The 17663-nt window shown below is 36.0% G+C and overlaps 1 protein-coding gene across 14 annotated transcripts in view; it reads left to right on the top strand.

The window, feature by feature from the left end:
- Positions 1-17663, top strand: part of AFDN (afadin, adherens junction formation factor) — a 132520-nt gene that overhangs the window by 33256 nt on the left and 81601 nt on the right. For 7 of the 14 annotated variants that reach the window (XM_063096396.1, XM_063096385.1, XM_063096388.1 and 4 more), the window contains exons 2-6: positions 4135-4330; positions 9009-9124; positions 10713-10876; positions 13468-13628; positions 16045-16202. In XM_063096396.1, coding sequence (XP_062952466.1) covers positions 4135-4330; positions 9009-9124; positions 10713-10876; positions 13468-13628; positions 16045-16202 — 795 coding nt within the window. The remainder of the gene's footprint in view (positions 1-4134; positions 4331-9008; positions 9125-10712; positions 10877-13467; positions 13629-16044; positions 16203-17663) is intronic. The other 7 variants (XM_063096386.1, XM_063096392.1, XM_063096397.1 and 4 more) reach the window with 3 other exon arrangements.

The following is a 17663-nucleotide window of genomic DNA, read 5'->3' on the forward strand; positions in this document are numbered from 1 at the left end:
TAGCAAATAGGCAATGTATTTAGATGTTGGAGAACCTACAACAGTGTTTTTGATTTTAATATTCTTTGCTCTTGGATAGTTTGTACAACCAACACTAAGGTGGGAGGGAGGGGGTGCAAAAAAAAAAAGAACATTAATCTTTGTAAAATTATAACTGGGTTGGCTGCAACATTATTAGCCCTGCCTTTGAGACTTTATGGCTGTTTATTACAAATTTAAAGTTTTGTTTTTCAGGGTTCTTATCAATTGGGAATAGACAGTCACACCTGGAAGAATTCGACCTTACATTGGGCATTTTGACTCAAATTTCTTTTTATTGTTAAGTGCAAAGTATTGTATTGGATACTGAGGGGGAGGACCTAGAATAATGAATAAAAGAGGATTTCTTCTTTCAGAGAAAAGCTATTCTCTAATAGGAGAGACTGTAAAAGAAGAAAACCTCTGATTGATGAGTGCTTAATTGTGCCAGGTAGCGTGCTAGCTGTTTTATATATTTTGTTTAATCCTCAGAACAAGCTTATTTTCTTTTCATGATTGAAGAAATTCAAGTTCACAGTGGACGTTAAATAACTCACTCAAGGATACAGGTATTAAGTTGAAGTGAAGAGCTGTTTCTGTCCTGTAAACCCCCCAGGTGTTTCCACTGCACTGTGTGGTGGACAGGCGTGTAGACCTAATGGTAGATGAGGTTGATCCGGCACTGTGTGCAGTGTGAGCCTAGCCTATGATTCCAGGATGGGCAGCGAGAACGCCTGAATTCATATTTTTGGAGGTCTAGGTAGTGATGGTCACAAGTCACTAACCTTTGAGCCTCAGATTTCTTTCTCTCATTCATCCATTCATCCCTTCATTTCTTCTGTAACTCCTCTTGTACTTGTGAGGGCAAAGAAAAATAATTAGTATCAGACTCCCTTTAGATGACAAAGTGTGGAAGGAGGGCAGCAGAGCATAGAGATGTGAAGTTTTGGTCTGGGCAACTAACGCTGGCTGCCCCTCAGCCCTGCTTCCTGGCAGGCTGTGTGATTGTGGCCCTGTTCTTAACCTCTTTGGGCCTCCTTTTCTTTTTTTTCTTCTTTTGTTTAGTGGTGATGATAATAATACGTGACTCTTCATTTGGGGAATTGAATGCAAAACTCTTTGTACCTGGCGTGTTACTAAGCCCTTAATGTATGTTAATTTCAATAATTATTATTGTTTATTAGTTTGATCACTACATACCCAATTGTTAGATTCAGGAACTTGATTTTTTCAGTCTTCTCAGGTTTGATAAGATTCTTATGATTGGCTGAATAATTGAAGAGATTGTTAACCTATTAAATGATTATGAGGTCTGGCCAGTTAGCTCAGTTGGTTAGAGTGCTGTCTTGTAACTCCAAGGTAAAGGGTTCGGATCCTGCTACTGGCCAGCTGCAAAATATAAATAAGTAAATTTTTACGGGAATATTCTGGTAATAGATATTACTCAGTTATTCCTGTGGGATGCGAAAACCGAAATAATAGTTAGTTATTAACACTTATGTAGTGCAAATGAGATAAAATCTAAGGTAGTTTTTATAGGCTACTCTATTTAGGCTTGACAGAACCTAGAGAATTGTTTCTTTAAAACATGAACTATTACTTTTCTGTAGACAGGAATGCTGTTGCTTGGTGACAACACTAATGGGTTTATTCTTTTTTTCCTTTTATCTCTTAACATTTTATGTAAGGTAAGTAGCTGAACCACATTAGTAATGGAGATTTTATATATGCTGGTTTTTTTTTTCTTTTTCCTTTTTTTTTTTTACTGTAAAGGGTGGAAATCTATATGTAGGGAATCTTCATGAGGATGATTAAGTAGTTTTCTCCTCCTTTCCATGTTTGCTTTTATCAATTCGTTCTTGAGTCTTTCCTTTGTGTTCTTGCTGATTTTAATGGTCATTTTCTCCCACCCTTGCCTGCCACAGATGATGCTTCTGTTTTTCTTTTGGTTCTTTAATATTTGGTAGTTTGGAATTAATTTGTTGACAGTTCTCAAAGAAACAGGTGCTTTCATATTTGGGGGGATCCTTAGGTGCATCAAACCTGTTTTATTCTCATTACAAAAGATGAAAAACTACCTTGTTAGCAAAATGAGTACCATGAAACATGGAGGTTAATTTGCTTTTTTTGGTTTAACTACTTCTATAAAAGTGAGCCTTTGGAGGAGCCAGGGTAGTTTTGCCAATTAATATTTTAGACTGTTCCATGTAATACAAAGGTGTTTTCAGGGTGGTAGTGATGAAAGTATCAAAATCATAGGATAAAAATGTGGCTCTCATAATAAAAACTTAAATTTATATAACTAAATTTATATAGTAATTTTTGTTTTCTAAGGTGCTGTCTTAGGAGCCCATGGAAGAAGTAGTCGACAGGGAGAGTGGAACTTGAAAGGGAAGGTGCTTGAATGATTCAAGAGGGATGGGGCCAGCTGAAGCAGGAAGGAGTGGGGTGATGGAGAGCTGGGGACACAGTGCCTGGCCCAAAGTGAGCATTAGCTGGTATTAATAATAACAAATACTCATTTATAAGTTTATAGTTTAGGAGCACCTTTCACATGCATTCTTAGTTATAAAGCTTTAAGGGTTGTCAGACTAACAGATGGAGACATTTTAAAAGGACGTCAGTTTAGCTTTGCTTGTTACTTGACCCAGACCAGACAAAGAAGCAGTGGGTATAATTTCTGAGAGACCAGAGCAGGACTTTTAATATAACTCCCATTTTGCTAACTCATTAAGCTTTCTCGGGTCTCACTCCCATAACCATTGCCCTACCTAACCTCAGAATTTGTGGTTCATTGTTGTTTTGAACATAGATACTCATTTGTTTCTTTTTTTTTTTTTTTTTTCCTGGTGCAGTGGGGAGTGGGAAAGGCACGCAGCCTGGTTGGACGTAGTCTGGGCAAACACAGTAAAGCTGCAGGGCTGGAGGTGTGCCTTATTGTCTTGTTTTCTTAGTTTTCAGTTCCATTCTCATATCCCATTTCCCTGATTTTTCTTCAAATAAATGCTCCTTTAGTTGATCATAATCGGTAAAGAAAAGGCTGATGGGTGGGGGAAGAATAAGGAAGGGCTTAAATTGGGAGGAGCTTTGACTTCCAAGAGGTCGGGCGAATTGAATGGTGTGAAGATAAGGAATGATGTGATCTGACTTTCTCTAAACAAGATTTTCATTGGATTCTGGGTGTTTTTTAATGGATTAGATGTGGAGGATGAGAGAAAGAAGAACCGAGGATGAATCCAGTAGAGCAACTGAATCTTTAATCTTGCTAGAGGCAGTGAAAGTGACCTAGGAGTTAGAAATAGTTTATGGAATTTTGTTGGGAGTTGTGCTTTTTTTCTGTGTTCAAGGCATTGATGGGAAAGGGCATCCACAGTGCAAGGGCTTCAGCCTGCCTTACTGTGGGGAAATATGTGGAGGGATTATCTTTGGTTGGAATTCCAGTGTGCTTTTCTCTAGAAGTAAGGTTTTGAGACAAATCTAAATTGCATTCATTCAGTTTGAGTAGTTCATATTGAAAATTAGTTACAATGATATTCTGCAAAAGTTAAGAGTTTTCACTTATTCCTATTTGTGGTAAGATTGGGGGCTGAAGTCCCCACCCCTCCCCTTTTCTTAAGAGTCTGTTTGTTCATTTAGCTTTAGAATCTCAGAACTGGATGGGACCTCAGGGACAGTGTAGGCATGGGCTTTTTGGAGTCCAGTGGATCTGGGTTTTAATTCTGGATCTGCCAGCTACCTGCTTGAGCAGGGTACCCAAACTTTATGAGTTTCGATGACCAGTCTTGAAATGGGGTTTAATAATAGTATCTACTTAACTGCATCATTATAAAAACACAACCAAATAATGCATGTTAGGGTGTATTAACATCAGTTCCTCTACAGCCATTATTTTATATAAGAGGCCAGTGAGGCAAAGAGAAACTGTAAGTAGCTTGTCCAAAGTCACATAATGAAACTTGAAGACAAAAAAACCCGCCTTTTAGTTTGTCTCAGATGTTTATGACAAATAAACATTTTTAAAAAGTAATGAATAGCCTTTTTCATTTATTATTGTTATAAAGAGTGAATCTCTTGAGTGTTGTTTTTCCAAAATTGTATCATTTTGTTTTCTTTTAGGATTTGGAGTTCCATGGAGTGATGAGATTTTATTTTCAAGATAAAGCTGCTGGTAACTTTGCAACAAAATGTATTCGGGTCTCTAGTACTGCCACCACTCAAGATGTGATTGAAACTCTTGCAGAGAAATTCCGACCTGATATGCGAATGCTGTCCTCTCCCAAGTATTCACTCTATGAAGTGCATGTCAGTGGAGGTTAGTGCATGCAGATAGGGTTTGCTGGTGGCACATCCTGCCCTGTGGGTAGGCAGCTTGTCCAGGGGCACTGTCTTACTGCTCATCTCCCTTTTTCTGTTTGTGGAGGAGCTGGGAGAGTGGTTGACAGATTGGCAAAACTCTCATAAGTTCCTGGCCTGTATATTTGTTGGAAGGTAGAATGAATATATTAATTTTTATATGTGCTTATTTCTGCAAAGATAAGTAAGTAGCATGATGTTTCATAATTAAAATTATTCAACATATCTAGGTGTCATATACAGTGATGATGTAGTATGCTACCTGCTTTTGGAGAAATATCTTATGTAACTCTTGTGTATATATTATAATATTATAATTAGTTTTTATGCAGTTAAATAGTATATGGGTATGTATTATCAATCTTGGTATAATGTTTTTGCATCCTGAACCAGCACATTTTCGTTATTCTTTGGGAATAATTAGGACATCGTGAGGAAAACTTATGTATTTATAAATTTCTCCTTTTTTACCATTAGAATTTTCTGAAAATATCTCATATAGCTATATCAAATGACAACTTACATTGGACTTAAAAAGAATGTAGAAATTCATAAAGTTTTTATGGGTGCTTTGGAAATGTTGAATAACTTAGAAAAAAATACAGATCACAGTGCAGCAAATAAAGGATTACATATAGCACCAACCCAGTTTCAGTACCTCTTAAGTTCCATCCACAAATCTTTTTTGAACATAGTTTATTTTTCTTTACTTTAAAAACACAGCTTTCTTTGTACATTTGGAATTAAACTAAAATGTTTGTAAGGTGTGGCATCTCTAGGTGTGACTACACTTTTTCTCCTCAGTAGTATGTAAGGCAGACTGTGTTTGCTTACTACTTTTTTAAGATTACGAAGATATCACCTGCATAAATAATATCCATAATAATAACTTTGACAATAGATGATGTTCTTAATTTTAGATTTTTCTGAGGTTGAGTTTTTCCTTTACCTTAGAATCATTGTAAATAGGTTACAAAGAAGAAGAAAATATCTCTCACTTCCAGCCCTTTTTCTATCTGTACATTTGGTTAGTTGAATACCACCAAGTGAATGAAGTCTTTGGAATAATATGTAAGATTGGAATGCGAGATCTAAAAATTGAATGCTTTTGATTTTTTTTGAACTTTCATTCCTTTACATTGTCTTTACTAGATTTGTTTTTAATTAAAAAGTAGAATATTTTTAAGGGATCAAAACAAAATAAAGATTATTAAAGAAAAAGTAAATGGTGTCTTCCCCACCTCTCAGATACCTTTCATGCCTTTGTGCTTAGAGCAGTGGTTTTTTTAACCCCTGCCTCAGATATGAGGAAGGCTCTGGCATGTAGGTTCTTAGTCTTTTTCGGGTCATGGAGCCTTCGTGCCATAGTAATTTTTTAAATGGCACAAGTAGGTCGGAAGAAATACGTAGCAGTTAATTCTCTTAAGTAGATTCAGACAAATTAACAACTCACAATTTGGTAAGTGAAAAAATAGTACACAAAAAAATGAAAGGAAAACTAAAATTTTCTGTTCATTCCTAACGACAACTACTCCCTGGTGGGATGGGCATGCCTCTCGGGCCCTGCCAAGCTCCTCAGACTCTTGGAGCCCTCTTTTCTTGTCCACATTGATTTTCAGACAGTGCTCGTTTATTTCAGCACTGTGGAAAGCCCAACTTTGTACAGATGTGATGCTGATAGAAGGAATGCTGCATGGTCGGCTGTGGATTAGGAGCTCACTGGAGCCAGGAGTTCATTTGGTGTCTGTCTGGGAGATGTGCCTTGTTTCCCTTGACAGTGTAACACTGCTCAGTGCAGGGTGATAGTCTCAGCACCTTTGCATACCACAGCCCAGCAGTCTCAGCCCAGGGCCCAGCCCTTGCTTCAGTCTCCAGGGAAACTCTACTTCCATCCTTTTCACATAGTGAGTGTCCTCATATGAGTTCACCTGGAAACATAAAAAGGGTTATGCTACTTAAAAAAAAATGTGTGAAACCTCTGAGGCAGAAGGTCCTTCAGTGTGTGAAGATGTGGCAGGACTCAAGCACCCTGACTGGGCACACTCAGTGGCGGCCACACGCGCCATTGCAGTGATGTCTTGTTCTTGGTTCTCTTTTACTTCTGTGATTTAAGCTTAATTGTTAATGTTAGTTCTCTAAAAGTCATACTATATGAAAGACTTTGATCTATTATAAATTTTGCAACAAGAACAACGTGGTAATTTTGGTTTGTGGCAAGAGTTCAAATTTACTGATTCTGTCCCTAATTTGTTACTCTGATTTTCATTTTTTATATTTTCAGTTGATAAAATAATGATTTAAAATTTGTTATTCCTGTATTCTGATAATTAGCATTACTGTTTATATATAATATTTACTAAAAGCCTCTACAAGTTCTTCCTGTTAACTCTTCCGTTTTTTGCCACAGTCATTCTTTAGCTGGTCTCACTGCATCTTATTTTTACTAGCCTCATTTTAGCATACTCTGTATATAATTATCTGGATAATCTTTGTCAACACTATTAGTAGTAGTAGTGTCACTGTCATCATCATAATCATTATGATGTCATCCTTTGCTGGGAGCGGGGGAACTATTGCTCATTTAAAAATTAAATTTTGGGCCCATCATTGAAAGTGCTTTATCACAGTAGGTAGTCCTCACCCTCTGTATCAGGCTGCACCTTATGCCCTGATTATGCTTTTCCTTCTGCTTCTCTTTCTGACAGTTCTCTGGAACAGTCTACACCCATCCTTTCCCTCAAGTCCTGGCCTGATCATCTGTTCTTTTTGTGGTCTTTCTCTGCCTCACATAGTGTTTTATTGTAGTACATTATTATGTATAGCAGAGTGCTGCTATCCAAAGATACTTGGTATCATAAAATTCTCCTTAAAATAAACCTACTTAAAACTGGGATCAAATTTTACGGTAAATAGTGACCATAAAAGTTTGTTAGAGACCTTAGTTTCAAAAATGAAGTCTATCTTATTTAACAGAGTTGCAGTTTCAAGCATGGGCTAATTCACATGAAGAAAGACTTAACCCTGGGCTCTTTTTCTTGACTTCGTGAGTGACTGTTGGATCATGGTTGTGAAGAGCTTATAGCTCAGAACTTGAACGATATCCCTTAGAACTCCTAATCCTCGGAGAATCAGAACTTTCTCCTACCAAGGGCCTGCGTTATCATCATCCTTGTCAGTTGTCTCTGGTTATTATTTAGTCTAACTGCCTTATTCTCATCTGTCACTGGCGGAGTTTGCATGTGGTGCAGTTTTTTATGTAACTTTCCTTAACATTATGCAATCTTGACTCTGCAAGATTTATAATTTCACTTTGCAGCTAATTTGCATGGTGCATGCACCATCACGTGCATTCTGATAATGGTGTAACTGTGACCAACAAGTACATTGTGCACTGGGTAGGGTTGGATAGTGGAGAGGGATATTTGGATAAAGAATCGATTATATAAGTGGTCAGTTTGTCACTATATATTTTCATTTTATGTTGAATTTTGTGTTTTTACTCAATCCTGAAAGTGCTAGGTCTTGTGTTATTGCTATTTAGGTTATGAAGCAACCCTGTACAGATGTTTCTGAAATACACATTCCTGAAAAATCTTACATTCTGCCAAATCATACACTAAAAGGTACAGACTTTAAGAGAAGGAAAGACTTGGGTAGGTCACTCAAAACCTGTTTAAATTTGTAACAATGACTTAACAAAAGTTAAAAGTAGATCACAGGGAAGGATTTCTTCAAGGGAAGGATTCCTGGGGAATATAGCCTGACTGGTGTGTGTGGCTTATAGCCTCCAAGACATAGCCAGCTGCTGCTCCTGTTCCCTTAGTCATCTCCCCTCTGGGAATGGGCGTCTCAGCTATTAGGAGCACGTCCATCCTCTAGTGCCTTCTTCTCTCTTCAGTCTCCCGCCAACTGTAGGCCTCTAGTAGGTGGTCAGGCTGTACGGGGCTCCTGGGGAGTTGCTCAGTAGGGTACCATGTTCCTGATGAGTGTGCCTGAGAGATTTGGTAGGTTTCTTATAAAGAAAGAAAGAATACACCAAACATTGCATGTCACCATAAAAAAGAAAAATTGATGGTAGCTTCATGGGGAAAGGGAATGTGAGGATTGAAGGTGGCAAATTTTGGAGATGATCTGATACACAGAGATAGGAAGAATAATGCAATAATCACTTCTTAGACTGATGGTGGCTTGCTGCCCCTTCTTGGTGTAGGGTATGACATTAATGTGATGAGAACATCTCATATGAATCAGTGGAACTTCTATGTTGTACTGACATTATTTTATTCCCTTATATGCCAGTTGCATATGAGATAATTTGATTTACAGAAATAGCAAAACCATGTGTACTTATTTTTCTAGTTCATGTATATTTCATTTTCCCGATTAGATCCAAATGAGGCAATTGCCCCTGGTCAGTGTCTGGTACTACATACAGGGTAATACACATAAAGCAGCAAGAAAATACTAAATTAGTTAAAAGTCTGATTTAACATTTTTATCAGTACATTTTAATCTGTCAGTAGGAACTGAAGATTATAAAGTACTTTATGTCTTTAAAATTAAACATATCTCAAAATACTGTATTAGTGCCATTAAATAACCACAACTTATTCTTTTTTTCATTTCATGTTTTGAAGAAGAAAGAAGATTGGATATAGATGAGAAACCTCTAGTTGTACAGTTGAATTGGAACAAAGATGATCGGGAGGGCAGATTTGTTCTTAAGAACGAGAATGACACCATTCCTCCTAAGGTAGGCATCCTCGGTATCTCATGCTGATTTTGGTCCAGGGCCAGGTCTGACTGAAACAGGAGAATGATGTTTTGTTATAGGAGTTCCTTCTGTCTTTTGCTTCTCTTCCTAAACTCTTTTACCTTCATCCTAGAAAATAATTTAAGAGTAATCCTTTTCTTTCTGCTTTATCCTGCATTCATCTATCAGTCCCAGATATTCCTTCTTACTTTTTCAAAGAAGAGTTATATAAGCTTTTGATACTGAGGGATTTAATGATCAAGTAGTTGGCTCCAATTTTTTTCTGTCTTTTTTTTTTTTTTGTCTTTTTCGTGACCGGTACTCAGCCAGTGAGTGCACCGGCCACTCCTATATAGGATCCGAACCCGCGGTGGGAGCGTCGCTGCGCTCCCAGTGCCGCACTCTCCCGAGTGCGCCACGGGCTCAGCCCCAATTTTTTTCTAAATTATAAAATTAAACTTGTCTTAAGAATCAAAAGGGAAAATAAAGCTTTGGTAACCTATTTATATGTGAGCTTTTAGATGCAACTTAATAAAGCATATTTAAAAACTTCATATTATATATGCAAAGTTAGGAATCAGTAAATTTTCTTGGATTTCTTTAGATGATGTAATAGAATGATTCTAAAACTTTCTAGGTAGTAGGATATCTGGAATTTCTGTGCCTACTCTTTTGTGGAATACTATGGGATATTGATGTAACTTGAAAATAACTGTATAATTTTATGCTCAATCAACTGGCATCTCACACAAGAATTCAGTATTAACAAGTGGTAGCAGATGCAAGGGTTAAGAATATTTTAAGGAAAAATCTTTAATTTTTTTTCCTCAATAGACTGGAAAAGTCTATATTCACTTTTAGTATTAGGAAATTTTCATTTTATGTGATGTCAGTGTTCATATTGAAGAGTCCATTTATATATATGTATATATAAAATAAATTCTTGACTTTTTACTGTGCTCTTATTTACCTATTAGATTATACATAAAAAATAATGTGTCTCTGTTATCAGCTAGTAGGCCATGTTTGTAGGTTAAAATATAAATTAAGAATAAGCAAACAATATATGGAAAAGAAGTTAGAAATTTTTACACAAACACATTACTTATAACTTTGCTTCATAAAAGCCAGTTTATTATGGCTACTCTTAACATTTCTTCTGAAATTAAAGAAAAACAGTTATAAAGTAGACAATGATTTAAATTCTTTATTTTTATATTTTCATTATTCCTTCTATACGTGTTACTTTATGTAAATTATTTAGCGTTTTATTTTTTTGCAAATTAGATTTCATGATTCCCATTCCAGTATTTTTTTTTACTGGCTTTGGTTTTTAGCATGCTTGCTTGCTAGTTTTAAATTGAAGTAAACATATATGGTGAAATGCACAGATCTTGGGTGCACAGTTCAGTTAGTTTTGGTGAGTACACTCATGTAGCTCTCATCCCGTCCAGGTGAAGAGCATCTCCATCACCCCAGGCCTTTCCCGGTGCAGCAGCTTTGTTTTTGTCTGGGGTTAGCTAAGTCTTTGGTAACTTTATGCAATTCATTGTAGTAGCCAACATGGTGATAATGTTACTTTTTCCAGAAGACTCAGAGTAATGGACCTGAAAAGCAGGAAAAAGAAGGTGTTATTCAGAACTTCAAGAGAACTCTGTCAAAGAAAGAAAAGAAGGAAAAAAAAAAGAGAGAAAAAGAGGCATTGAGGCAGGCGTCTGATAAAGATGATAGACCTTTCCAAGGGGATGACATGTAAGTTAATTTTGGAAATATTCCTTTTACTTTGTGCTCCAAACCAGATGTTTTTAACACAGCAAACTTGTTAAGTTTTGTTAAACCAGAATGATTATGAGAAGGATGAATATCAGTCAAGAAATGTATTGGGTATATATACTTCTGGTTCTTCTGTGTTTAAGAAGACTGGAGGGACTTTTACCTAAGCAAGGTTCATGTTGCCAGCACCTGTCGCTGTTCTGGGGAAGAATCTCTGCAGCCACAGTCTTGTTAGTTTTAACTAAGCAAACTGGTCAATATTAATTGTCTTTTCTGAGTAGACCACTGATGCCAATGATCTCTTTATCTTCAGCTTGTCCTTTTCTCTCATTTCTGTGGTTTTGGTTCCAGAGGCAGCAGTAGTTTCTTATATACTACCTCAGATACACTTAACTCCTGGTCACAGGTTGGCAAGGCCAGGGAGAAAAGCAGTATCTCCCTTTTAAGGTTCAAATGCACCATCTGGTTTCTTCCAGCCCCATCCCCCATTCCTTATTCTGTCACTCCCACGCCATTGTGGATGTACTTTCCCTGTCTAAAGGTACATAAGCTTCTGACCTCAGAGCTGAGGGAATAAGAGAAATCATTGTGTTTTCATTTTAACAGAAACGAGACATGAGGAGAAACTGGATTTTCCCCCTTTTGTGGAGTTTCTAGTTCCTAGATCACCCTTGACAGTTTTCAGTTGTTTAGTTAGTTCATTTACTTATCATTTGCTTGCTCTTAGGCAGCTTGCTGTTGCCTTGGTATTGACAACATGGTATTCTGTATATTACTTTTCTGTTGCTGAAGTAATATACATTCATTTTAGAAAGTCATAATATGTAGATTTGCCAAAAAGGGTAAAGACCTCACCTGTCGTCACATGAACCCAAAGAGAACCATAATCTAGTTTGCTTAAGTGCATACACTTCATATGCTTACGTAGAGAGGTTTTAAACAAAAATATCACAGTCTTTTGAACTAGAACTTTTCACTTGATATTTTTTCACTAAGATATATATATTTCACAGAAACATTTAAAAATGACTGTGTGGTATTCTAGCATATAGTTCTTCCATAATTTATATAACTGGTTCCTTTTTAGTGTACTTGTAGGTTGTTTATAGTTGTTTTGGTACTGTAAATATTGCTCCATTAATATCCTTGTTCTATAACTTTGGAAACTCACCTGATTATTTCCTTAGCATGTATTCTAGAAGAATGGTTATCAGACTGTGTTTGGATGCTTTAATGTGTTCCGAACCCATTGTCACACTGCCTCTTACTCCTGTGCAGCCCCCAAGAGCTCTCTTTTCCTTACACCCTCACAGGTCTTGGGCATTACAGCTGTAAACATACAATATAGCTTATAATATCTTTCATAAATTAAGTTTTTTTTATTATTAATAATGTAATATCTTTCCACATGTTCTTAACTATATGTATTCTTCTGTTGCGGTAGCCTCTTTAAGCTTTTGTTGTTGTTTTTTAATTGATTCTAAGTGTTCTGTATGTGTTGAGGATATGAAACATTTGTCAGTGAATAATGTTTAGAGTGGAACCTGAGCCCATTTTGGATGGTATCCAAATGAGTTTAGATATTAATCTATTAGGCAATGAAGCCTGTGTAGTCACTTGAGTATAGTATTACATAATAAGGCTTTTTAAAATGTAGTTAGACAGGGGAAAAATCTTTCATGGATATATTACTCATATATGAAAAATATCAGAGAAAAGGAGAGTTTAAAACTTATGCTTTATGGCTTGTTCTGTTTATCAATTTAGTTTATGGGGTGATATGTGATTTAGAAAATTAGCTACTTAAAATGAGTTAAATTCAACTTGATTGACTAAAAGCTTGACTTTTTTATTAAAATTTTTTCATGGTTAAAAATTATATCTTTAAAGTATATTTATCAAAATTTAGTCGAGTATACCAGTTTTTCTGTCTTACTTTAATATTCATTTTTTGGCACATCATTCTATACAGTTGACTTCTTCACAGAAACAGTTGGAGCAATTTCCTTTTGAAAATTTAATCTCAAGAAGGTGAATGTTGGTAAATCTTTTAGGTGTTAAAAAATCATGCTGTTTAATTTGGGATCTTCAAGATTTGCTATAATTTTAAGATAGATTTTTCTATATGAATGTATATTCAACCCTATATTTCTTGTGTTTGGAAAGTTGTGATATAATATCATTTATAACATTTAATATTAATTTAATATTAATATTTAATAATATTTGGTCTGTTTTAGAATAACACTGGTGGGAATTACTGAAATGTGTAATCTATGTTTTTCTTTTAGCTTCATTAATGAGTACACAGCAATTAAGTTATACAAAGTCACTATAAAATAGTTTGTTATTGATTTCTGCTTAGTTTAGTATATTAGTTTGTATTGAGAAAAACTGTATATCCCTTATCACATAGTAATTAGTACATGGTAAATAGTACACAACAGACCTATTAGGGTACAGATGTAGCCAAATAACATCTGTGATTTTGATTTTTGTATGATTACAGAATATCTGTTTCTAATATTAAAAAATCTTTTAAATGTTGTTGGTGCTTTTTTCTCTTACAGTGAGAATTCTCGACTGGCTGCTGAGGTTTACAAAGACATGCCTGAAACCAGCTTTACTCGCACAATTTCTAATCCCGAGGTGGTTATGAAACGACGGAGGCAACAAAAACTGGAAAAGAGAATGCAGGAGTTTCGGAGCTCCGATGGGCGGCCTGATTCAGGTGCAGACATTGAATTGTTCATCTCTCTTATATTTCTTGTTAAGAATATTATTTAATTACACTTTTTAGATATGCATGAGGCCTTCCTTAACTAAAGCAATGGGTAATATAGACTCTTAAATAAACATGTACTGTATGCCCAGTACAAAATCAGTTTTGCCTTATGGTGAAGTGTTTATTCACATAGAGATATGTTTAGTTACATATTTTTCCTCCATACGACTCTTTTCTTTTTTTTAAAAAAAATTCTGGAAAATTCCAAATATATAAGATAGAAAGATATAATGAACTTTAACATATATGAGAGAAAGGTATAATGAACACTCAGGTACCTATCACCAGGTCTTCATAATTAACAAGTTGTGTTTCTTCTCTACTACAACATACATTGCTCCCATTTTCAAATTATTATTTTGGAACAAATCTCAAACTTCTTATTATTTTAATCTATAAATATTTGGTATATTTTCCTGAAGGATAGGTTCTTAAAAAAAAAAAACAACAAAAAAAAGTACCATCATTACATATAAAAGAATTGACAGTAATTACTTAACATCAGGAATTTACGTAGTCATTGTTTAAATTTTCCAGATTGCCTCAGATAATTTATTTAAGTTGGGATCCAAATAAGACTTCCACATCACGCTACATGGTGACTTGATTCTGTTTCCATTACAGAAATTGCTGAGCACTCCATTCCCCCTGAGCATACACAGGACTTTATGACGTTTCAGTGTAGCGTTCCAGATGGACGCTAGCTGTGAGGGAAGCTGCTCCTGAAGCTCCCGTGCCACCCTAGCATTGTGTGCTGATTTTGACCTTAGCTCCTTGTAACTGAGTTTTAGTTACGTATTTCACAGGAATTGTAGTGTTGGTGAAACCAGGAGAGTGAGGGACTTCTTGTTTCCATAAATGTTCTAATAGATTACTTTTGAGACCCACGTGATTCTTTATAGAATCTTGTTCTGTCAAGGATTTGAAATTTATAAATATATGCATACACGCACCCCCTAAAGGGAAAAAATAAAGGAAGGGAAAAGAAAATAGGAGGGAGAGAATATAAAAAAGGTAGTAAAAATTTTAAAAAGGACTAGAGGAATGCTCAGAAATACCGACATGTGCTAACCACATGCCAGTCCTGAAGGCACTTTGTGTGCCGTGGGAAGGAGTTTGACATTTTTACTGAGATGAATTTCTGAAGATGAATTCATGATTCCCTTGAGGAATATTCAAGTATGGGCCAGGAGTATGTGAATCATGATAAAGATAACTAGCTTGCTTAGAGTACCAATTTTTATTTTTGTTTATTTTTGGTGGCTGGCCAGCAAGGGGATCTGAACCCTTGACCTTGGTGTTATCAATACCACACTCTAACCAACCGAGTACCGGCCCTTAGAGTATCAATTTTTATAAGTAACTTAATAAAATATTTTTATAATGAAGTATGTTTTAATGTGGACTGGAATGCAACATATATGTGTATTTTTAAGATAAAATAGGAAGCCTTTTGCATGTCACTTAGCCCATATCTATTTTCCATGGCCATTGCATACTTTGATGGAAAAATTTGATATGCTTTGATAATAAGTTGCTGAAGAGTATTGAGCTGGCAGTTTAGGAAGCTTTCAGTTTAGCGTGGTCTTCAGATCTGGACAGGTTACTCTGGAAGCAGGGTAGAAAATGGATTTGATGAAATTGCAGTTAGAAGCAGGCATGCCTATTTAAAGTACTGTATTGCCTGTATAAGGAGTAAAGGGCCTCTGATCTCAGTCATTGACGTAAAGAGAGAAAGGACTGAAGAAATGTTTAAGAGGTAGAATTATCAGGAACTGGTAATGAGCTGGATTTTACTGAGGAGGGTAGGTGTTCAGGATGACAGCCTGTTTTTAATTGGGTGGGTGTTGATGTACTGTGGAACGAAAGAATTCTTTGGGGTGGAACATAGGTTTCATTTAACATGTGTCATATGACACGTAAATTCAGTGACTCAGTGTGAGCACTGCTCAGCAGTGTCAGATGTAGATAAAGATTTGGGAGTGATCTGTGTGGTTGGGAGCAGTATCACTGGGTATGGATGACATTTGCTCAGTGGAAATTATACAGGGAATACAGAAACTTAAGGGAAAGCCATTGTAAGAGGAATCAGCAAAGAAAACAGAAAAAAATGAGAAACTAAGCTAAATCTTTCGTGCAGACTTATGGCTTTTTCACTGTAGCAAAGTGTCACGAGACTGATCAGTTATTCCTAATGTACGTCATCTAACAGGAAATGAAAATAGAGTTATGCAAATTTCATGTTTGCACTTACTGCAACTGGAACTCAGGTGTCTTTTTCTAAAGAGATTCTAAATGTTAGCTCTCTCTATTGTTTGTGTAAAATAAAGTTGTGCTCAAAGATGTCAAAATGTTTTTTCAGGTGGAACATTGAGAATTTATGCAGATAGTTTAAAACCAAACATTCCCTACAAGACAATCCTGCTGTCTACTACAGATCCTGCAGACTTTGCTGTGGCTGAAGCTTTAGAGAAGTATGGTCTGGAAAAAGAAAATCCTAAGGATTACTGCATTGCCCGGGTAATAACTTTATCAAATCAGTAGTTCTTACCAATATTACACATGCTAGGACTTCACATTTAAATGGAAAGATACTCTTCAAATCAGATTGAACCTAGTCTGTTTTTTCCCCACTGTAACATTTATAATCTGACAAACTGAAATCATGTGTTAAAAATATATATAAAAAACCAGCTATGTCCCTCACCTTACAAAAGTAATATACGTTCTTTTTATAAAATAAGAAAAGTATAGAAAGGCAAATTGAAGAAAATAAAAATTGCCTGTAGTTTTACTACCAAAGGATAACCACACCAGTAACATTTTGATATACATCCTTCTAATTCTTACTTTGCATGTGTAAGTAATTTTATTTGTAGTAAAATCTGCTTTAATATAATCATCTATACTTTCTTTTTTTTTTTAAAAGATGACCGGTAAGGGGATCTTAACCCTTGACTTGGTGTTGTCAGCACCACGCTCAGCCAGTGAGCGAACCAGCCATCCCTATATAGGATCCTAACCCGGGGCCTTGGTGTTATTAGCACCACACTCTCCCGAGTGAGCCACGGGCCGGCCCATCATCTATACTTTCTTAGAGCTAAAGAATATATCTTTGACACCAGTACTCAAGAAATACAGTGAAATTTTATGCCTCAGAATTGATTTGGTAACACTAAGTAAAATCAAGCAAGTTTTCTATTCTGAGTAATAAACTATGTGGAAAATTCTTAATCTCTATGTCAGTCACAGTTATATGCTAACGTCTGTATTCTTACTATTTTTCTTTGAGGATCTCAATTGACAGTGGATATTGGAACAAAGATGTTCCTCTTTCTCTCATCTTAGCAAGTGATGGTTGAATGAGGGTGACTGTTTGTTTTAATGCCCCCCGAAAAATTATGTAGGAATAAAGTACAATAAACTACACATATTTAAAGTCTGCAATTCCATCAGTTTTGACGTATCAATACAATGAGCATTTTCTTCCTCAAAAGTTTCCTTACTCCTGTTTGTGACCCATCCCTCCCTCCATCCTCCATCCCCTGGCAAACACTGGTCTGCTCTCTGTTACCATAGATTAGTTGCATTCTCTAGAATTTTTATATAAACAGCATCATATAGTATGTACTCTTTGCTTGACTTCTTTAACTCAGCATAATGACTTTGAGTAAGTACCAATTTTGTTTCTTGTTTTTACTTTTAAAAATTGTTTATTCTAGCTTACTTGTGTTTTCATTTAAATTTTAGAATCAGCTTGTTGGTTTCTACACAAAACCTGCTGGAATTGTGACTGGGTTTACATCTGCAGGTGAACTTAAAGAGACTTCCCATCCTAACAGTGTTCAGTCTTCAAATCTGAGCAGAGTGTAGGTCTTCATTCAGTTCTTCAGATTCTCTCTGCAGTGTCTTGTAGTGTTCAGCTTAGAGGTCTTTTGCCTCTCTTTTGTGAGATACAAACAATTAAATAAAAGAGCGTGG

This window comes from Cynocephalus volans, chromosome 5 (assembly GCF_027409185.1).
Source record: "Cynocephalus volans isolate mCynVol1 chromosome 5, mCynVol1.pri, whole genome shotgun sequence".
Lineage (NCBI taxonomy): Eukaryota > Metazoa > Chordata > Mammalia > Dermoptera > Cynocephalidae > Cynocephalus > Cynocephalus volans.